This window comes from Danio rerio, chromosome 3, assembly GCF_052040795.2.
Source record: "Danio rerio strain M-AB ecotype USA chromosome 3, GRCz13ab, whole genome shotgun sequence".
In the NCBI taxonomy this organism is placed as follows: Eukaryota; Metazoa; Chordata; class Actinopteri; order Cypriniformes; family Danionidae; genus Danio; species Danio rerio.
Window position 1 is genome coordinate 38,793,668 of NC_141023.1, and position 23,669 is coordinate 38,817,336.

The 23,669-nt window shown below is 34.7% G+C and overlaps 2 protein-coding genes across 2 annotated transcripts; both read right to left on the reverse strand.

Moving 5' to 3' along the window:
• Positions 1–2: 2 nt before the first annotated feature.
• Positions 3–9,145, reverse strand: retsat.2 (retinol saturase, tandem duplicate 2). Its single transcript, NM_001015061.2, is given in 11 exon segments — positions 3–747; positions 2,662–2,821; positions 2,920–3,086; positions 3,277–3,386; positions 3,482–3,620; positions 5,048–5,167; positions 5,254–5,451; positions 5,548–5,749; positions 8,000–8,241; positions 8,343–8,525; positions 8,947–9,145. Coding segments are annotated over 11 exon segments (1,824 nt in total). The 5' UTR covers positions 9,104–9,145; the 3' UTR covers positions 3–601.
• Positions 9,146–10,692: 1,547 nt separating this feature from the next.
• retsat.1 (retinol saturase, tandem duplicate 1) lies at positions 10,693–22,594 on the reverse strand. Its single transcript, NM_001077793.1, is given in 11 exon segments — positions 10,693–11,417; positions 11,561–11,720; positions 11,815–11,981; positions 13,771–13,880; positions 13,972–14,110; positions 14,245–14,364; positions 14,502–14,699; positions 14,782–14,983; positions 15,924–16,165; positions 22,013–22,195; positions 22,418–22,594. Coding segments are annotated over 11 exon segments (1,824 nt in total). The 5' UTR covers positions 22,575–22,594; the 3' UTR covers positions 10,693–11,271.
• Positions 22,595–23,669: the final 1,075 nt, after the last annotated feature.

Here is a 23,669-nt window from a genome sequence, read left to right on the forward strand (position 1 = left end):
GTTGTTCAAGTTAAAATGTTTATTCGGTATGCACAAGCATCCATTGAATTAGCACATTTAGTGTACAAGTCTGAAAAAAATCACAGCAACCTAAAAAGGAAGCACACATGTAAATGTGAAGTTGCATTCATCTTACATCTGCATGAAATTCCCTGAATACAGACATATGACCCACTGTAGAGCCACAATAATTAAAATCAAAAGACACCATTTTAGTTCATGCTCAGTTAGTTAAAAACAAAAAATACACAGTACCAAGTGCATTACTTCTGCTTGCTTAAAAATATTCAATTACATTTAAAAAAGTTAATTGGATTTCAGAAAACTGGAATTTTTTAATCAACACTTTTTTATTTACAAAAATAATTCTATTATTTCAGTAAGTCCATTTATTGAATCAACTGACGTATTTCCCTTGATTTAAGAAGTAGATGAAAGATTAGAGTTGTGTGTTATACCGGTAAGGCTCTGCAGTGTATTGTTACTGTAGGCACTAGGCAGTGGTTCATTTCTTTAAAAATAATGCAGGTTCTCTCTTTGTTCTCCTTCTCGAGAGCCATACGTGATATGAATGACTACCAAGATTATGTAATACTGATCTTTATGTTTTCTTCTTGTTGTTGCCATTTTGGACTCTTTTGGCAAGACTGAAGGCTTCTAGGTGTAGATTCCGGTTCAGGATGACAGAACCGCAAGTCAGAGCTCCTGTCAACGCTCCAGCAAAACCACACAACATCAGATCCTGACCTGCAAGCGAAAAACACATTTGAAAAAAGAAAAGGGACAACCTAGAAATCTCAGAACCTTTACTGGCAGAGATTTTTGACCATTTTAAACCGCAAACACAAAAATACAACTGTAAAACTATAATACACAAACCTACAGTACATTAAAGTGAACAGGATAGTTGTGTCAACAATTGCTCATCCTCTTATCATTCTAAACCGATAAAGCATTGGTTAATCTATGAATAAATCAATGAAGAAAAGACCAAATCTTTCGTATCAAAATATTTAACTCATAAATTTATATTTACAATGATTTATGTTTCTTCTAAATTGGTTTCCTGGACTTTCATTAAAGAGACTGAATGAGGAGAAAGTGAAACCACTGTTTGGTCTTTAATAACTTTTAATGCTTATTTTGCTTATAATTAATATAAGCCATTCGCCAAATAATGTTATATACTGGTTACTTCACAAAGAGAAGTAATAACTACTTGTGCCAAAAACTCAGCTCTGTAGAGAATTTAAGCAATGCAGAAATTCCTTTAAAGCAAAAAAAAAAACATTCTCTTTTGATACATTATATATAGCCACAGCCATTTCACCCTGTAGCCCAAGAGAGGCTAACCACTGAACCTAAGCAGGGCTGAGCCTGATGAGTACCTGAATGGGAGACCACATGGGAAAACTAGGTTGCTGTTGGAAGTGGTGTTAGTGAGAGATATAGTCTATATCATATTTTTTAATGACACTGTATAACAATAATTAATATTTTTACAGTACTGTGACGGTTGAGTTTAGGGTTAGGGTGGGGGTAGGGTTAAAAAATACAATTTATTGAGTAATTTAATAGATAACATAAATAATACTCGGTACAACTACTGTTTTTACATTACTGTGACGGTTGGGTTTAGAGGTGGGGTGGTAGTAGACGTTAATGAAATACAATAAATGGGAAATTTCATCAATAATAAAAACAAATTTTGTTAACTTTCGGACGCATCCATATCCGATCTGGCAACAACCTTAATCTTAATCTGCAGCCTGTGTGAGTCCTAATGCCCCAGTAAAGTGAAGGGGACACTATACTGTCAGTGAGCACTGTCTTTTGGACGTTAAACCTCTCTGTGTTCATTAAACCTTCTCATAAAGAGTAGAGGTGTAACCCTGGTGTCCTGGTCAAATCTCTCCATAGGCCCTGTGGCTGCTGTCACATCATCCAAATGGATTCTGCACACTGGAGGTGGTGTGGAGAGAACCCCCTCAAGATTGTGAAGCATTTGGGGTGTATGGCCATACACAAAAATTGCACTTTACAAATACATACTTTATAATTACACACTTACATACTTACATACTACATTAAAACATCACCCTTAGTGCACACAATCTCACTAAAGTGTTTGTCATAACAGCATTACAGTATTTGCTTCTTTGAGACAGGCAAATGGCCCAGTGAAGAACCCGCAAACTGAGAAGGAATAGATCCACAACCCATTTTGTCAACAAATTCTCATCTTTTCTAGTTCGCGCAAGTTTGTTATTTTCAATGGAGATGTGTGACTTGCTGACATATCCATATTCCAGTCATATCATCTGATGTGAACACAAATTTAAAGGGGAATGATAAAAACAATGATGTTTGAGGGCCATTGTATGCTATTGCAATGCACTAGAAACTTATTATTAAGCTACGCCAAGGTATATCCAAGTATTCATTATATGGCACCTTTAAGTCTTGAAGATGTACATACTGTGAAAAAGTTTAAAATAAACTGCTTTTTCAATTAGAATTACACTGACTGGAAAAAACCATGATGTACAATACAAAGAGATCTGTTAATATCTGTAATTTTGTGTTTTATGATACTTTAACCATTTTAAATGGGCTTAACCTGAAGTTATCATCATTCTAAACACCACTTTTAACACTCACCTGTAAGGTAGAGGTTTTTAATGGGTGTCTGTGCTCTAATGGTGGCATTCAGTTCAGCACTGAAGCGAGGAATTCCATGATCAGCGCCATAAATCTCTCCCCTAGGTGCGGCAATGTAATGCTGATTAGTGATTGGGGTGCCTGCATCCACATATTCAATCTACAAACAGACAGATGGAGAAAAACAAAGAGAAAACAAGATAAGTGCATGAAATATTTGCAATTTAGAGTTAAAATTCCAGTTTGGAGAGTTTATACCCTGTCCTTGATCTTCGGATAGATCTCAGTCACTGCCTCTAATATGTAATTGATGAACAACTCCTTCAACTGCTTATAATCTGTGCTTCTGTTCTTCACTTTGTCATCTTTCCATTCTTCAAACCATTCATAGTTAGCAAAACTAACAACAGTCAGGGTGGATTTACCTGCAGGCGAAGAATATTTGGATTTAGCAAGCAGAACTGTCAGTTATTATAGTGGATAGCTGATTTGATTACTGATTTCTAGATATGGACAAGCTACATACCCCATTTATAACAACACACAACTTTGTCTATTTGATAACAGTTCCAGATGTTAACAGGGCATTGATTTATCTTTAGTTTGTCTCTTTACCTGGTGTTCTTTCTGGCCAGGTTGAGTCTTTGGCAGAGGGTGAGGCCACAAAAATCAGAGGATTCTTTTTAGCAGATTCTTCCCTGTTTCCGCTCCTATAATCTTCCAACCTGGAATAACAGCAGACATGAACACAAAATGAAAATCTGTATACAAATAAACAGAGCACTTTTAGTTTATTCAGGACTGGTAAATTTGCACTCACAGCTCGTCTATATTGTTCTCAGGGTAGATAAAGTAATTGTCTGCTTTTAAGCCCAACTCCTCTTTTGTCCCATCCAGGCCAATGAAAATGCTGAGACCACTGTCTCCATGCTGCAGCATACTCAACTGTTTCTGAATTGCTGTAGAGGATGAGAATAAAAACAACACTCAAAAAGGTTGTCAATTCACATCAGTAATAATAATAATAATAAACAATCCATAATGTGAAGCTTTATGACAATTTTCTTCTTTAATTCATAATTCTTATGTGACTTCATAAAAAGTGGTAAAACAATGCCTTTGCAATCTCCCACTTGAACCATCCTAATATAAAAGAACCTATAACTGTCATTACTTTACATAAATCTAAATTGCTGAGGTATTCTCCACAAGATAGGAGTAAAAACTGTCAAATTTTAAGGGCAGGGACCATAAGGTTCTTTTATGACTAAAATATAGTAAGGGTGCTATATATCAGGGATTCCCAACCGGTGGGCCACAGCCCACTAGTGGGCCTCAGTGATCCTACAGGTGGGCCGCGAGATTAAAGTTAACTCTCAATATTATAGCATCATTTTTGGATTTCATTATAATATGCTATATTAAAATGATCAAAGTAATGCACTTTCTCCTGTTCTCTGACTGATTACTTCAAACTCAGCACAAAAACAGACTCATGATCGCTTCTGCAGCACGCACACGTAAGTCTGTTCATTCACAAACTACTGTAAGCGTAAAATGAAAGTGAAAGCATTTCTTTGTGTATTTTTGTGTGAACTATTTAATATATTCACATATTCCGTTTCAACAGATTAAGGGTGTTTTACTGTATTTTACATTTGTCTGTATTCAATAGTAGACACAATAGTAGATATTCAGTCAGTCCAGTTTAGAGCAGAAGCTGGTCGTTTGCAATATCCCTATTGACTTGTGTTTCTCTTTAAATCTGTGTATGTTTTTAAAACATTTATTAATAAAATTATATATGATATATTGTTAGTTGTATATATAATTCAATTTAAATAAAATTATGTTTTTTTATTTTATTATATTTTCTATAATATAATATAATATAATATAATATAATATAATATAATATAATATAATATAATATAATATAATATAAAATAATATAATATAATATAATATAATATAATATAATATAATATAATATAATATAATAAAAAATGTTTGTTAATAAAAAAAGGTTTAAATGAGCATTTCATACCAAACAATTTAGAAAACATGTCAAAAAGGTGAGCCTTCAAAAGTTATTCGGAGAAAGAAGAGGGCCCCGCAGTGAAAGAGGTTGAGAACCCCAGCTGTATATGGATTGCACAAGCCCAGAATTTACAGTTTGTGTTCATATCTCTTTTTTGTTCTGTTAACATATGATCCAAATATCTGTAGCTTGAAACAAAAGATAATCTGACCAACTTGTGCTGTGTTTCTCTGGAAATCCTAGTGAGCTGCCATCACAGCAGTTTATTTAGCTCGACAGGCTTCAGCACAGGTCACATGACTGAAAACTATCAAAAGCAAAATAAATGTAGTTTCTCTCTCTCACCAGGCATAGTCTGCACATCTTTGGGCAGGAGATATTCATAAGTATTAAAGATTCCAGCATCTGAAATCACTATGGGAGCTCGTACATGCACTTCCTCCTGTCCTTTCAGAACACTCACACCTGCATCAATGCCAAAAAACAGATCATTTATGAGTTGAATGAACTTTAACAGTGTTAAAATTCTAAGTTGTCTTGGAAAGTGTTACCAATAGCCTCTTTAGCATCATTGAGGAGAATGCGGTTTACAGGTGCTCTAACAAGCACAGCACCTCCTGCCTTCTCAATAATGGGGATCATGTGGTAGGCGATCTCAGTAGCACCACCCTTTGGGTACCAAGCACCATTCATATAGTGGTTGACAATCAAACTGTGCATGGAAAAGCTTGCTTCTTTGGGTATTTTACCTGTTAAAAGAAAAAAAAAGAGTTTTGGCACCAAATATGGAAAGGATTTGCATTCAACAACAAATGTAAATCTTCTGTTAAGCCAGGTGATCACACCATAGGTTCCAAAGATGTAGGAGAGCACGGCTCTCAGGTCCTTATTCTGTGTAAGCTCATTCACCACATCCGTTAGGCTGCGGGACGCATATCGAGAGAAGGAAGTCAAGCGATTGGCCAGACCTGTGCGCACCAGGAAATTTGCAATAGGGGTCGGGAGAAATTTCAGCAGGACCATAACCCATACACCTTGTCCAACTTCCTGAAAGGAAGCATTAAGAATCAGAGTTACATTTTGAGCTTCATGACACTTATATTTTCCCTAAAACTGGGTATTGCTTAGGAGTAAAAATAAAAGGGAGTTTGAGTAACGCTAGGCTCAGACTACAGGAGATTTGGCATCTGGGAAAACATTTAGCCAAAAACTTTGGTAAGCTCAGATGTTCAGCCTATATTTCTGGCATTGTGAGTGATTTACAGACTAAAACTTAAACCTCCAGATCTACTTGCTGACATATTGCATCTGATTTGACATTTATCAAATGATGTTTTGGATTTTAAAACAGGATGATAACAAGTGTTATTTATGTCTATTTCTTTCCAATGCAAGACAAGAAAATGACAGAGCTTTTCGAAATCGTGATGCCAAAGATGCCACCATAAATAGATGGAGGTGGATGGACAAAACACTTGTAGAAAAATCTGTGCAATGTATTTTTTAAATGCACCACACATTTATAGGAGAAAAGATGATAGAAGGGATAAAATGTCTATAAAACACAAGTCTAAAAGGCAACTCCTAATTCCACTAATGAAATTACATGTTCCCTGAGCAATTACCACCACAAAACACTCAAATGAAACTGTGAATTGACACAAAGTGCAAAACACACGGTACTCTTTTAAAAAAAGAGGACAGAATCCTTTTTATGCATGTTTCTTTGAAATATATAAAAACGACACCCAAGACTCTCAGACACAAAGTATTTAGGTCAACCAACCAAAGTGGGTGAAGTGTCTACCAAAGTGGACTTTCAGTCTTTGTTAATAAAGAAAAAAAAAAAACTGTATTTAGTTGCATTTCTACTGCTGTTCCAAAAGGCATACTCATGCATGCCACAGCTGGTCAAATTTCTAAGGTCACTTTCTGGAGTTCAATGGACCTTGTTGGCACTTCCTCTGGGCCAGTGGTAAAGACACTGTGACCCAACAAATATCTTTGTCCAAACCAGGCCTTTTGGGTCTTGAGAAATAGCAATGAACAAGAAGGTTTTCTGACAAAAAATTTAATTTTCACGTTTTCTCCATGTAAATAAACAGACTGCCATCTGTTGCTCTAGATAAAACCGTAGTAGGGTAAGGTGAAAGAAAGTGCTAAAACCCTTTCAAATCCCTTTTTTCCGAAATAATTGCAATTTAAAAATAAGAATTTATCCATACTTTTTTTTCTTTACATCTATAGGCTTATAATGGAGTTCAAAACACCTATATTGAAACCTATAATGGAGTTCAAAACACCTATATTGAAACATATAATGGAGTTCAAAACACAGTTAGCTCCTTGCAATAATTTTGGGTCTGACCATTCTTTCTGCATAACTAAATTGTGCATTAACAATCATAAAAGCATGAAATAACATAACTAGTTATGAGGCGATAGTTTGTTAGTTCATGTGGAAGCATGCAATGTCCCCATTCGCCCTAGATATCACAACACTCTCGGATAAGTGCCTGTCTGTGAATATGATTGTGGGGGAAAGGTCATGCAATCAGCTGCATAGTTATAAAGATTTCACCTTTTATTTATCTTATCTTAAGGCATTACAATACTCTAGAATTCCAGAGCACTGAAAAAATAAAACTACATTACCATTAAGTAGCCATTCCATTTTAAATGAGGCTTTATATTGATCAAATGCAACATTAAATATGTTTATAATGTCAAAGAGATTAATTATATTTAAAATAAATGCTGTCTTTTTACTTCACTTTTTAGGTATTCTGAATAAAGACCAATTCTACCCCTTAGCCCTGCCTACCTCTCATTTTGCGCATTCACATGAAGGGGTAGGGGTGTCCCAATACTCTTTAGCTTTAAGGTGTAGGGCTAAAGGGAAGTATTTTCCAGGACCACACTTAAAGTCAAGGGGTATGAACATTTTACAGAACACACCATATACAGCAAACTGGCTGTGTGCAAAAATGTAAGTATTTTAGTATTACTGGTAAATTAAGGAATTGGGATTGGCCCTAAGTAACTTAACAGAATTATTTCTGAAGAATGTGATAATGAAGTAGTACCTGAATATTCAGCTGTCAACACAGACATTTACATAGAAAATGTATTACAATAAAAAAGCAATTTCCACAAATGTTAAATATTTCAAAAATAATAATATTGCTCGAGCTAACCTAAAACCTTTTAAAAATTTAAACCAACACCCAACTGACACCTGATAGACAACCTCATATTTCCTTGTCAAAGCCACTAAACACAATCCTTGTTTCTCACCTTGCAAAGTCTCACGTATTCATCAATGGCCTTTTCCTCTCCTGGGAAGCACTTCTTTAGTTCGTCCATGTAGCGTTTTCTGCCGCTGTAGATTTGGTATATGCGCCGGTTTTCAGGTGGACCAATGACCACGTTGTCAAAGGGGTTTTCCAGCGGATCCCACTGCAGCTGCCCATTGGTCATTTGGTCAATAATACAGCGTAACGGCTTGTGATTCGACAGTTCCCCAATATAGTGGATGCCTGAAAAAAGAGGCAATCAGACCACAACAAAAATGCCTATTGGGTGATCAAACAGCACTATTTTGCAGGTTTGTATGCTGAGGTACAAAAGTCCATCTCACCAACATCAAACTCAAAGCCTTGCTCCTTAAAGGTGTGACAGCATCCTCCAGCCCGGTCATGTTGCTCCAGAACCAGAACTTTCTTGCCCACTTTGGCCAACAGGACAGCAATTGCCAGTCCACCAATCCCACTGCCGACCACTACTGCATCCAAATCCTCAGGAACCCTACTGGCCAAGAAACCTGGATATGGAAACACATGTACGGTAGGTTACACAACAGATGTTTCATAAAGAGCAAAATATTCAAAGGTCAGTAACGTAGTACAGCCTACAGACTTTATTTTGGAACAATAATAATGAGAAGTCTATAATGAGAAGTTTTGCATTCTATGGGTGTATATTAAAACCACTAAAGATAATAATTCCTAATGGATTGTGACCAAAAGACACTCGAAATCATTCAAATGAACTGGACTTTATGGTTAAACATTAATGGTTTGTAATTATTTTAATGGTGTTCGTAGTTGAAAGCATTAACGTTAGACATTGTGTAATGGTTTATATTCATTTCTCAGCAGGTTAAATAAGTTACATTGTTGCACACTGTTATTCATAGTATTATCTAAACACAAACCTAACCTAAATCAGATAGTATGACTAACCTTGTTTCAGGACTTTATTCTTCAGCTTTCGGTCGAACACCATGGGCTTCAGGGGCTCTCGTGTGTCGATCGCAAAAGGGTTCGGTCCACTTCCCACAACATATCTATACAAAAAGGCCACTAAAGCCAAGAAAATTGCGACGACAGCGAACCACATTTTGTAAGTTGCAGCGTGCTATTTTCTTGCGCTGTCAGTGCCGAATACTTTACACACACTTCCTCACACCACAGTTGACTCCTCCTGTGACGCAGACTCTTGACCAATCACTAACTTTGTTTTTAAATGACGTTACATTTATGGCGAGAAGGCTGGGGTTTACATAGACAGTAAAAAGGGTTTAAATAAATAAAACAGTTAAAAACGTTGAGTCATTCAACAGAAAAAGTAATAAAAGTAATGTTTTTTATAACATTTACACTTTAATCTATTATCTTTTGACTTTATGAAAACACAAATGCAGCTTTTTTTTATTTATTTTGTACATTTATATAAAGATCACATCTAGTTTTTTGTCACTGGTGTTACCTACTTTTTGGGGCAATATTAATGTTTTTTTATTAAATATTATTTCTTTAAATATGATTTTTTTTTGTTACAAAAATGATGATGCAACAAATAAGGATATTTCTTTGTTTTAATCATGTCAAAAGTGTAATTTAATCATGTTAGTTTATTTTAACTACTTTTGCTATAACAATGTAATTATTTGGTCACACTTTACAATAAGGTTTCATTTATGTATTTACTGACATGAACTAATTATGAACTATATGTGCACAGCATGTATTAATCAAAGTTTAACATTTACTAATGTTTTATTACCATCCAAGATCGTTACACATTAGTTAGTGCACTGAGTTAACATGGACTAACAATTAACTGTACTTTCATTAACTAAATAACACTAACAAATAATAATGTAATACATGTGTTGTTCATTGTTTATTAATTAGTAAATGCATTACTAACATTAATTAATACAACCTTATCTTTAAACGAGATGCCATTATTTTAAATATATATTTAGTGTCCTGAATAAGATATTTTAAATAAAAGGTGTTTACATATAGTTCACAGGACAAAACACTTTTTGGAATCATTAGTGAGAATCAGCAGAGGGAATCGCCCTCTGCAAAAGTTTGCATACTCTTGGTTTTTATACTGTGTGTGTGGTTACCTGATAATCTATGAGTGTTTTCTCGTATTTGTGATGGTAGTTAATGAGTCCCTTGTTTGTTCAGAACAGTAATCAGACAAAGAAGATCAAGGTAAATTGCACGTAATTTGCAAATATTGTCTGATTCCAAAGGGTAGTACTAAGTGGAAAAAAACAGACATATTCTGTTTCAAAGTCTCATAAAGAGACTCATGAACAACCATCACAAAGCAGAAAAACACTCTCATAGTTTCACTCACAGTATTAAAAACCAAGGCGATGCAAGCTTTTACATGGGGTTATTTCAATAATTTCAGCAAAAATTTAAAAACTATATGTAAACATCCTATGTAAAATATCTTAATCAGAACAGCATTAAATAAAAAAAACAACATCCATTTTGTATGACATCTCTTATTTAATTCAAATTCTTCACCGATTCAACCGATTCTGCAAGGTGTATGGACACATTCAAGCACAACTGTAAGTGCATAGTGTATAACTGCATAGTGTGTGATTTGAGTAACATCAACCAGCATGTAATAAAATAATGTTTTTGTTTTAAAAAATAATGACCACAGATTTAATATTTGATTGAATGTTCCCTTTAATTTATTTTGAACAGTAGACACAAGCATCCATTGCATTGATTAACTGTTCATTTAGTATGCTCAAGTCTCCATTTTAAATATTAGCTGAATTGTTGGCAGGATGATACAGTTCTGAAATATTTCTGCTACTGCAGCAAAACATACAAGTAAATATGCCAGAATCATTTATACAGATCTGCCTAGATCCAGAATTATGTAATTAAAGTGCAACTAAGATTTTATTTCAGACTTGTAAAATCTTGTAAAAAGTCTTCTTTTCACACATAACTTTACTTAGAATACTTTACTAAGGATTTTGGTTTCAAGTAGGTTTGAGAGAGATTTTTGTTTTACCCTTGAATGTCCTTAAGTGATTATTTGTACAGTAAAACCATCTGCATCTACTCTGTTCCCCTTTTGTGCCCATAAAAAAATTAGGTTTGGAATTGTAGTGAAGTTTTGAATCAGCAAGGCACATGGTAAACTTTAAAGGAGCTTACAGAAATGACTAGGTGCAAATACATGAGTGATTTAATTTAAGCAGTGCAAAGATTATTAAGATAATGTATTACTGATATTTATACTTTCTTATTGTTGTTATTATTTTTGACTCTTCTGCTAAGAAGGAATAAATCCAGATACAGATTACGGTTCATGATGGCAGAAGCACAAGTCAGAGCTCCACTCAACCCACCAGCAAAACCACACAACATCAGATCCTGACCTGTAAGCAAAACCCACATTTGAAAATGGACAATCTAGAAATCTCAGCAAATTTAATGTTGACATTTTAACAGCATCTACAAAAATGCAAGCAATGACAAATGTTGTACAAACGGCCTTGTAAATAGTGTTGGATACACTCACCTGTAATATAGAGGTTTTTAACTGGTGTCTGCGGTCTGAGGGTGGCATTCAGTTCAACGTTAAAACGAGAAATACCATGATCAGCACCATAAACCTCTCCCTTTGGAGAGCCAATATAAAACTGATTTGTGATTGGGGTGCCTGCCTCCACATATTCAATCTACAGAGAAAGCCAGATTAATCAACCACAAAAAAATGAGCAATGAAATCTGTGCAATTTATAGATAAAAAAATCCAGTCTGATGAGTTCATACCCTGTCCTTGATCTTGGGATAGATCTCAGTCACTCCCTCCAGTATGTAGTTGATGAACATTTGCTTCAACTCCTTATAATCTGTGCTCCTGTTCTTCACTTTGTCATCTTTCCACTCTTCAAACCATTCATATTTGGCAAAGGTAACCACAGACAAGGTAGATTTACCTAATAGTGACATACATAAGTAGATTTTAATACAAGCACAAACATGATGCAAGAAGCTAAATTGTCTGTTATTTAAGTGGATAGCCTGTGATTATATTGCATTTGTATGCACATGTGGTCAAATGTAGATGAGCTCAAAATACTAAAAGACCATTTACACCTGTAGACTCTAGAGAAGCTACAGACTGATGCACATGCACGCTTTAATCAGCACACCCAACCCTACCCCTCAAATTGACATCATTATTTAGTACATGTGTCTGAGAGTGCATGTCTCAGCATGCATGTGCAAGTCTGCAGCCAGCCAGATACTATTTAGACCCAATGTAAATGTTATACACAAGCCCATTCAAATAAAAGATCACCACCTGGATTTAACTGAGTAAATAAGTAAAAGTATTCTACTGGATACCTAATGCTTAGTTGATTGTTTAAACTTTTAACAAATTATTTTACAATAACTCATGCAGAGAGTAGCTTAAACAACTATGCCGGAAAACCCATCCTCTAGTCATAACATTGATGTTAACCTACTTCAGAAGGGACAAATTATTAGCATGCACTAAGCAAAGAAAACATCTAAAGAGATTGCTGAATCTATTTAAATTGGGATAGGAACTGTCCAACATACAACGAGGATCCATAATAAATTAGGTTGAAAAAATAGTTTAAATAATCAGCAATTACTTAAACATCTAGTGAAATCAAATCATTCAAAAAACACCAGTAGAACTCATGGCTTTGTTTAATAGTGAAAAAAGAGCATTTTCACACACACACGCACACACCCACATACACCAACACACAGAGATTGGTACTAAAATAGCTGTGTAGCCTTATGACAACCCCTTATGCTAATCATAAAAAGGCTTCAATTTGCTATAGAGCAAAAATATTAGAATCTGGAGCAATGGAAGAAGGCCATGTGGTCTGATGAGTCCAGAGTACAGGCATTAGGAAATGATGTTGCCATCATGCCTAGTGCCAACCATACAGTGCTTTGATTTGAAGATGCCCTGATCAGGTCTAGGTTCAGCAATGATTTATGCTCAAAGAATGAGGTCAGCTGACTTCCTGATTATACTGAATGACCAGGTTCTTCCATCCATGCATTTTTTTTTTTTTTGTGAAGGAGGGGTGGACATTATTTTATACATGCATTGTCAACCACAGAGTCCAGACCTTAACCTTATTGAGAATCTTTGGTATGTCCCGGAGAAGACAGCGGTTTGACTCTCTCATCATCAATACAATGTAATTGCAGAAGCATATTGAAATGATGCCACAGCGAATGCATGCTATAATCAAAGCTAAAGGTGGTTTAACTAAACAGCATGACTTGTTATGGACACAGTGTGTGTTCCCTGGTATATTTATACTGTTATAATGGCATACTTTTTAATTATTCCACAAAATAAAACCACAAAAGTAGTCTATACATTATGTCCTACACTCAGTGTCACTCATTTAACACGTCTTGTATTTAAACTTGTGTTTTCATTCATCCTGGATTTGATTTATGAAGATTATATGTAGCTATTTCTCTGTTAACATTTATATATATATATATATATATATATATATATATATATATATATATATATACATATATATATATATATATATATATATATATATATATATATATATATATATTCTGCAGCGCTTAAATCCTCCTCTATTGTGTCTCTATTTACTTTATTAGCTTTGTCGATATGTGATCAGATCAATAAAAATCCTAAGTCCAGATGTAAACAGGACCTCAAGTGTTTTTCATTTTTCTCTTTACCTGGTTCCCTTTCTGGCCAGGTTGAGTCTTTGGCAGAAGGTGAGGCCACAAAAATTACAGGCAACTTTTTAGCAGAGTCTTCCCTGTTTCCTTTCCTGTAAGCCTCAAACCTGGAAGAACAGCAGACATGAACACAAGTTAAAAGATATTTTTACCAAATAAACAGAGCAATTCTATTGAAGCTGGTGATTCTGCACTCACAGCTCATCAAAATTGTTCTCAGGAAAGACATAGAAATTGTCCGCTTTTAGCTCGAGCTCCTCTTTTGTCCCATTTAAACCAATGAAAATGCTGAGACCACTCTCTCCATGCTTTAGCATACTCAACTGTTTCTGAATTGCTGTACAGGATCATAACAACTAAGGTAGAATTTACAACTAATAATATTATTATTGATAAGAATAATCTATATTGTGAAGATTTGAAAGAATATTGTTTCTTAATAGCAAAAGAAATGTAGTTTCTCTCTCTCACCAGGCATAGTCTGCACATCTTTGGGCAGGAGATGTTCATAGGTATTAAAGATTCCAGCATCTGAAATCACAATGGGGGCTCGTACATGCACTTCCTCCTGTCCCTTCAGAACACTCACACCTGCAATAATGCCAAAAAACAAGTCAGTTATTAGCTGAATGACCTTTTCACAGTGCTAATATTCTTATTAAAGAGTTGAGTGTAGTAAGTGTAGTAAGAGGATACAGTATATCTTTATAGAAAGTGGAACGTTTTACCAATAGCCTCTTTAGCATCATTGAGGAGAATGCGGTTTACAGGTGCTCTAACAAGCACAGCACCTCCTGCCTTCTCAATAATGGGAATCATGTGGTAGGCGATCTCGCTGGCACCACCCTTGGGGTACCAAGCACCATTCATGAAGTGGCACACAAGTATACTATGCATGGAAAAGCTTGCTTCTTTGGGAATATTGCCTGTTTAACAGAAAAAGTTGACTACAAATGTGTACAAATGTCGACATGCACCTTGATCTCCAGTCAAGTCAGGTGATCTCACCATAGGTCAAAAAGATGTAAGAGAGCACGGCTCTCAGGTCCTTATTCTGTGTAAGCTCATTCACCACATCCTTCAGGCTGCGGGACGCATAGCTGAAGAAGGATGTTAAGCGACTGGCCAGACCCGTGCGCACCAGGAACTTTGCAAAAGGAGCCGGGGCAAGCTTCAGCAGGACCATGAACCATATTCCAGGTGCGACTTTCTAACAGATGCATTAGAAATTAGGGTTACATGTGTTTAGTGCAATGCTCTAATGCCAGGGTTCAATACTGCAAAATCTAATCAAACTTACTATTAATTATTGAAAGAAAAATAGTTAGGGTTATATTTGACTTATTCCATGAAGGCCTTTAATGTGTGTTTATGTCTGCAAAAGTGGATTTTAGATCTAACATGCAGTATTTTTTCTGTATTGTATATTAACAATCATAAAAGCAACTAATTAATGAAGGTAAAAGATCATGTGCAAGCATTCGGTGTCCTCACTGGCCCTTTTGACAGATATCACAACACTCCTGGGTGACTGCCTGTCTGTGGCTGTGATCGTAGGGAAAAGGTCATGCAATCAGCAGCACACAGTTATAAAGATTTCACCTTTTAACTCCCCATGGCATTAAATTCTCTGAGATTTTGACTGAAATTACAAAACATTTAGGGTCAGTATGATAAAATATTTTTTTTAGTAAGAATGCTATAAATTGATTAAATGCGACGTGCACAACAATATTGGTTGTTTTTATTTTGTATTAAAAATATTATATAAAAAATTTTATATGGTTTGCACACACAAAATAAAAACTGCTTCTGTGCAATATTGCTCTCCTATAACCTATGAAATTTTAACATGTATTCATTCATAATACATTCTTTATCTATGCAGAAAAGACAGGACCATGGCCACATCTAAGCCCTTTTTGTTGTTGTTTAGTAATAATAACTTTGAAACGTCTTGTTTTGTATTTATTACACTGCAATTTTTTGCAATATTAGCTCATAATATTTGTAGACCTTAAGTTTGCATTTCATTTATTTGTACCGGTACAATGACAATAAAAAGATTATCTTCTAATCTATTCAATATGACAAGCATATATAAAAGACAACCCAATAATTTAGTGTCTGAACCACATTTTGTTTCTCACCTCGCAGAGCCTCACAAATTTGTCAATGGCCTTTTCCTCTCCCGGGAAGCACTTTTTCAGTTCGTCCATGTAGCGCTTTCGGCCGCTGTAGATTGGGTATATGCGCCGGTTTTCAGGTGGACCAATGACCACTTTGTCAAAGGGGTTTTCCAGCGGATCCCACTGCAGCTGCCCATTGGTCATTTGGTCAATCAAACATCGAAATGGCGTGTGATCCAACAGTTCCCCAATATAGTGGATGCCTGAAAGACATTCAGACCAACTGGCTGTTAGGTATTTTGCAGGTGAAGTACACTGTAAAAACGCCAACTTTCAAAAAGTCCTCTGAACAAAGATTAATAAGTTAACTGAATTTAAATATTTTCATTTGAAATGCTGACAAATAATAGTTAGTTTGTTCAACAAATATGGTGCTTCAATGTGAAAAACTTAAAATATTTCGTTGAACTAATACAAAATTCTTAGTTTTGCGTTGATGCGTGCCCTTCTTGTTGGCGCATGCGCCTTATAAGCTTCTGGCGCATGCGCAATTTACTTCCATAGCTCACTGCAGGGGGTACCTGTCACGTGCGCGCGACAAAACGAACCATCTTTCTTTCTGCGGAGCTACGTGTCAATCGTTTTCATAATCGATTGTATATAATTGTATACATGTTTTTGTGCGATGTGCTACCCATCTGACTGCCCGATCTATTTTACCAGTGTATTAATGATGTGAGAGACCGTGATAGAGCGGTTAAGAGTAGTGGTGGGCAAAGCGAGGCTTCGTGAAACACTGAAACAGTCGAAGCAAATGTGTCGAAGCTTCGAAACGTTTCGAAACCCCACTCTACAGTGACATTTAGTGGTCATTTTTTATATATATTGCACTGAAACAGCTTCAGCAAAGAACGATTGAACAAATTGAGGGATTAAACCCCACTTTGTGCAAATGGAATCCTTCAAGTAACATAGTACAGTGGTTAAGGTGTCAGACATCCATGCAGGAGTAGTAGGTTTCGAAGCCAGTCAGTAGCAGTTGTTTTAAAATGCTTTAATACCAGTTGGTAATGCTTTGCTCTTGTATCGTTTTGTTTCAACATTGGTCTGATATCCGAATAAACAATTTGTGAATAAATATGTCTTGTTTTTGTCTTAAAACAGGGTTGTTGCTAGATCAAAAACGGTGGCCTGAAGTTATCAAGAATTATTTATATTATTCATTAAATTTCCCATTTATTGTATTTTATTAATGTCTACCCAAACCCTAAACCCAACCATACTGTAAAAATATTTATTATTGTTTTACAGTGTTACAAAAATGATGCTAAATTGATGGCGTAACTGTAGCTGTATCCTATTTAGGCTACACAAAACAGAAACATGATTAAAATACATAAAACCATGATTTCGAAGTCGGGATTCGAACCCAAAACATCATGCTAAGCATAGAATCAATAAGCAAACCCACAGTGCTCTAAGCCATTTGAGACAGAGATAATTTGGAGACCTTGGCAGTCAAATTAGGATTCACCAGGTCTCGAAACGTTTCTAAGCTGATCGATGCTTTGAATCGCTTTAGTCACGTGACTAGGTGTTTCGAAACACTTTAGTCACGTGACTTGGGTGCTTCGGATCATGCTTCGGTGCAGTGATTCGAAACACTTGCGCTTCGGGATCTCGACACTGTGTCAAAACATCAGTTTCACGTCAGCCATCCCTAGTTAAGAGCAGGCCAACGACGTTTCTGCTAAATCATAGGTATGTATGTCTCTTTTTGTTGTCATCTAACGTTATATTATTTGATATGTTGGCTTTGATGTGCGCGTGTATCCTAATACGGAACTATTTGTTATAATTTAGCCGTGAGTTACTTGTTTCGTGCACTTGGTTTTGGCTATTTACATCAATAAAAGTTTAGAGTGAATGTATTTGAAACAAATAGCGATTTCAATCGAGTCATTTGCTTTAATAACTCACGATTAATACAATGAGTATCATATAACATACCAGATCAGGTATCCAAGTCAAATATAACATTATGTCCTGTTTATCTAGATTGCTGTCAGCATTGCGCACATCATAACCTTTTTTCCCTTCGAACCAGAGCCAGTGGAACAAACGGTGACGTGTTTAACTGTGTAATTTGTGTGAAAATCGTGTGATTTTCATGTAATTCATTGCTTGATTTGTTAGCTCGACTAAATGTCTATCATATTCAGACCAACTTGCTTTAACAGTCAGCTAGCTTTTATTTACATAAAAAATATAAAGGGCTAAATATATATTTTTCTTTCTTTTTGCTCAAAAGGACTGAAATATTGACAATGACATAATTCAATGCAAGATTTCCTTGAGGAGGTGAGACTTGTTATCATCAGTGAAATTTGACGGTCATTCACCAGCAGATGCAAGAAACCTTTTCTCTTTGCCCAAAAGAAGTTGTTGAGATTTAGCCAGGAAGAAATTAGAGAGAGATAACCTGGACTTTAAGGAAGAGGTAAGTCACTATATTGCAATTGCTTTGGTTTCATTCAAGGTAGTAATGATAATGCTAAAAATAACAAACAACATTATTATTATAGGTAATTCAAAATACATCTGTATTCAGCATTTGAACATTTAAATATTTACATTTACAAATATATATATATATATATATATATATATATATATATATATATATATATATATATATATATATATATTATGTGTAAAAATTAATATGTATGTTTTTTTTGTATATTGTAGATCTGCACAGGGTTTTCTCAGATCTGTAATGTAGATCTCCTGAGACAGTTAATCGAGTGACTTGATAAATATACAGCACCTCTCCTGAAACTCTACAGAAAAGAAGGGATTCAATGGGTCCAGAGATGGATACAACTTTAAACAAGATGGATGAGCAGGTACTCATTAAGATTTTTTTTTTCTTATACACCCGTCTGATGTTTTTAACATGTGCAACATATTTTGTCCTGTCAAGAATTTCATGCTCAGGTAATACAGTCTAATAAAACGTAATTGCAACAATTTAATTGTCCAGCCCTTTTGCATTAATTTTAATTGTGTCAAGTTGTGTTTTGATTGTGAGATGGAAGTAAGATAAATAACAGATGTTTCACTTGTTTTGAGTGACCATTTCAAATGAATACATTCAAAGAGGAAAATAGAAAATAATAGCTGTAGTTTTTAACTCAAAGTAATTGTCACATGAAACTAAACATTTTTCTAAATTTGCCAACACAACCATTATCAAATTCCATTGTATGGAAACCACAAAATTCTTTTTTAAAAATAAAGCCATGTGTTTTTTCAACAGCATGAATAAAATACTATGCTCATTTAAATGTACTAAGTACATTTTTACTTACAAAACAATAAGATTGTAAAACACCCTTTGTAAATGACTTTCCTTTAGGTTATTGTCACCGATCGAGAAAGAGCAGCTCTTGAGGGATTGCCAATTTTTCTTCGTAAAAATTCTGCTTGCTTTCTCAAGATATGTCTGGTAAGTTACCCATTTTCATACCCTATTCTACATTTATTAGTCTGCTTGGTAACACTTTTAATAGCTGCACGCTATAAATAATTTATTTAGTATTAGCAAATAGTTAATTTATTTTCTGTTAAGCATAACTCTACATGAAGTGCTCAATGATTGTATTTTTTTTAACTTTAATGATTCATTTGTATTACTAATTTAAGTATTGCATTATTTACAAACCAGTTATTTAAGAATAGTTGGTGTTTTTAAGATCATTCAGAATGCTTAAGTACACGATTAATAAACTATTCAAATTAACATTTAAATATCCTAATATGAAGGTATGTAATAATAGTTACTTTGTATGTTAGTATATGCTTTATGAGCTTAACTTCATCCAGTTGTGACCTAATCTAAAGTGAGGACTATTTATGCTTTATAAATCCCTTATGAATGACAATTAAAGGCTCAGTTATATTCTAAACAGGACAATAAACAACTTTCACAATTGAAACTGTATCAAATAAAAGTAAATCTTTGCAATTTTATGTAAAATAAAAGTTTAAAAAATTGCTAAATATTAAAAAGTTGTCAATATATTGTTCAATTATTATATATTATAGACTATTCAAAGTGTTACTGTTTGTATGTACGAAAGTATTACATGTTTTTATTTTCTTTGCATAATAGTAATAACATTAATAAGTAGTAATTAATTTTACACATCAATTAATTTTCCCATTACTTAATCTCCTATAAGGACACGGACCCTGAAGACCACAGCACCAGAGATTAAAGGATTGGAATCTTCACTGTGGTGGAAGATGATAATGGCGCTTCTGCATCCCTGCAATATGTGATGAACCTCGCTAAAATCTTGGAGGAGGAGGCCATAGTACTTCAGGATATCACACATCTGCCTGCAGCCTTCGCTTACTTGTTCAGCCTCTTGTATAGACTGAATATGGAACACCCAAAAGAACTCAAATATACTTTTTAAGTGATTCAGCATGTTTTATGGAGGTTGGTGGCACATGATCTGCGAGAGTTCAGTTCATTCATTCATTCATTTTCTTTTCGGCTTAGTCCCTTTATTAATCTGGGGTCGCCACAGCGCAATGAACTTGTTTTACGCAGCGGATGCCCTTCCGGCTGCAACCCATCTCTGGAAAACATCCATACACACTCATTCACACATACACTACGGACAATTTTAGCCTACCCAATTCACCTGTGCCACACGTCTTTGGACTGTGGGGGAAACCGGAGAACCCAAAGGAAACCCACGTGAACGCAGGGAGAACATTCAAACTCCACACAGTAACGGCAACTGACCCGTGACCACTTCCTAATGTGCCACTGTTTCAATGTTTTGAGGTCTGTTTTTGGACTTTATGTACTTTGTTGACAAAAGTGCAGTACACTTTAAAGACTGTATGAATGGAGTGGCTTTTAGGGTTTACTCTGATTAGATGATTGTATATTCACCTGGTTTGAGTGTTTAGACACACTAATAGCTTGGTTTTAGTAAGGTTGCCAGTTATTTTATGTTGAGGCAGTGTACAATCTTTTCAAATCTGGAAACATTCAGTACTAGTTGTGTACAAACTAGCCCAATGCTGAACACGGCTAATGTCAAATGCTGATTTTGTATGCAAATGTTTTGGATTGTGATTTAAACACAGTTAAAAATAAAAAAAAGTGAATTGACTATTCTTGTGTATTTAATTTGAATCCTAAAAATTAATTGTAAATGCATAATGAATCAGTTTGTTTTATTTTGTTCAGTAAACTAAAATAATCTTGTTGGGTAAACATAATCATTTTTGTTCAGTAAACAAAAGATCTTGTTGAATAAACGTGAAAATTTTTGTTCAGCAAACAAAAGATCTTGTTGAGTAAACATGATAATATTTGTTCAGCAAACAAAAATATCTTGTTGGGTGAACATGACATTTTTTGTTCAGCAAACAAAAATATCCTGTTGGTTGAACATGATATTTTTTGTTCAGCAAACAAAAATATCCTGTTGGTTGAACATGATATTTTTTGTTCAGCAAACAAAAATGTCTTGTTGGGTTAACATGATATTTTTTGTTCAGCAAACAAAAATGTCTTGTTGAATGAACATGATATTTTTTGTTCAGCAAACAAAAATATCCTGTTGGTTGAACATGATATTTTTTGTTCAGCAAACAAAAATGTCTTGTTGGGTGAACATGATACTTTTTGTTCAGAGAACTAAAGAATTCAACAAAATATTTTGAGTTCACTGGTCTTCAAACCCTGTTTGTTGAGTTAACTCAAAAAGCTATGTGTGATAGGTTGCCTAATTATTTTAAGTTTACTCAACTTTTTTTTTTTACAGTGTACATAAAATATACAAATCTACATAAATAAAACAGTACATTATTTGCGTTACTAAAGTAAAATATGAATTATGGCTACATGTATAGACATGTGCCATGCTAATAAGATACGCTATTAAATATGGCTACAATACAGCACAGTAATCACTTTAATGTTACTCAATAAATATCTTTGCCAGAGCCAGACATGATAGGAAACAACAATATGCTATTTTATTAGGTTGCCATTGCCAAGGTACAAAAATCCATCTCACCAACATCAAACTCAAAGCCTTGCTCTGTAAAGGTGTGACAGCATCCTCCAGCCCGGTCATGTTGCTCCAGAACAAGAACCTTCTTGCCCACTTTGGCCAACAGGACAGCAATTGCCAGTCCACCAATCCCACTCCCGACCACTACTGCATCCAAATCCTCAGGAACTCTACTGGCCAAGAAACCTGGATTGGCAAACACATGTGAAGTTGTTCAGCAAGACTGGAGTGCAGTAATGTTTACTGGACTGCAGTAATTTACGGTATAGAAAGAGTTAATCTTACAGTAACGTTACTCTTAAAAAAAAACTATTTAATCACATTGCCAATTATCCTATATTATCTAGACACAATAGAGTAACCTTAATCATATAAGATGTACGAGGAGTCATGGTTTAAGTGACTGACCTTGTTTCAGGACTTTATTTTTCAGCTTCTCGTCGAACACCTTGGGCTTCAGGGGCTCTCGTGTGTCGATCGCAAAGGGATTCGGTCCACTTCCCACAAGTAATTTATACAAAAAGGCCACTAAAGCCAAGGAAATTACGACGACCGCAATCCACATTTTGTAAGGTGCAAAGTGCTATCATGTACCGACAACTACTGTCTACTGTACATTTCTTACTCCCCTTTTTAAACCACTACCTGCTGTTTGTGTTGACTCCTCCTCCGATGACAAATCTGACCAATTGCGAGCTTTGTTTATAAAGAACGTATTACTTATCAAACGTCATGGATATGAATATGATTAAACATTAAACCTTTGCAAAAACTGCTGATCATCACAAACTCTGCATTAGACGAACCTATTACATGATAACAACGACACTATAAGTTACATTTACTGCTGGATAAAGACAGAAGAGAAAGCATATATTTTGTGCATCCATGCCATCATTGTTTTTGATACACATTAAACCTAAGCTTTGATGTGTGTTTTTTCACCTAACATATGTGGGTCAATGGACAAACCCAATCACTGAGTTATTTATATTTTACATTAAATAATTGTTCAGGAAAGAGTTGAATGACCATTTTTTAACTGCAGTTTTACTATATATATATATATATATATATATATATATATATATATATATATATATATATATATATATATATATATATATATATATATATATATATATATATATATATAAAATTGTTAAACAACAATAAAACATGTTTCATGAATTTTATTTGTAATAAAACCATGACTAATTAAAATTTTAAAAGGCTACACTGTATGTATGTTTCTTTATTTATCTAAACAATGATATGATCAGTCAGTCCTGACAGCGTGTTTTTAGTTCATTGTAAGTTAATCATATTCTAACTTAATTTTAAAACTTATGCAAGATCTTTTAAGTCAGATTAACATAATATAAGTACAATGGACTCAATGTTAATTTAATTCAGCCAGGATTTATTTATTATAGTATTCGCTAATATCTTTGTGATTTATTATTTCACAAAACTAAGGCACCTACATTTGTTGCATTTAAAAAGACAGTGCTGTGAACTGAACTATGTTATGCTGTAAACTAAATTTAACAATACCAGTTAAACGTGATTACAATAATTTGCACAAAATGCATAAATTGTAAATATTGTGGATTTGCCTATAGTGGATCTGGATACGTAAATTTATTTCAAAATATCC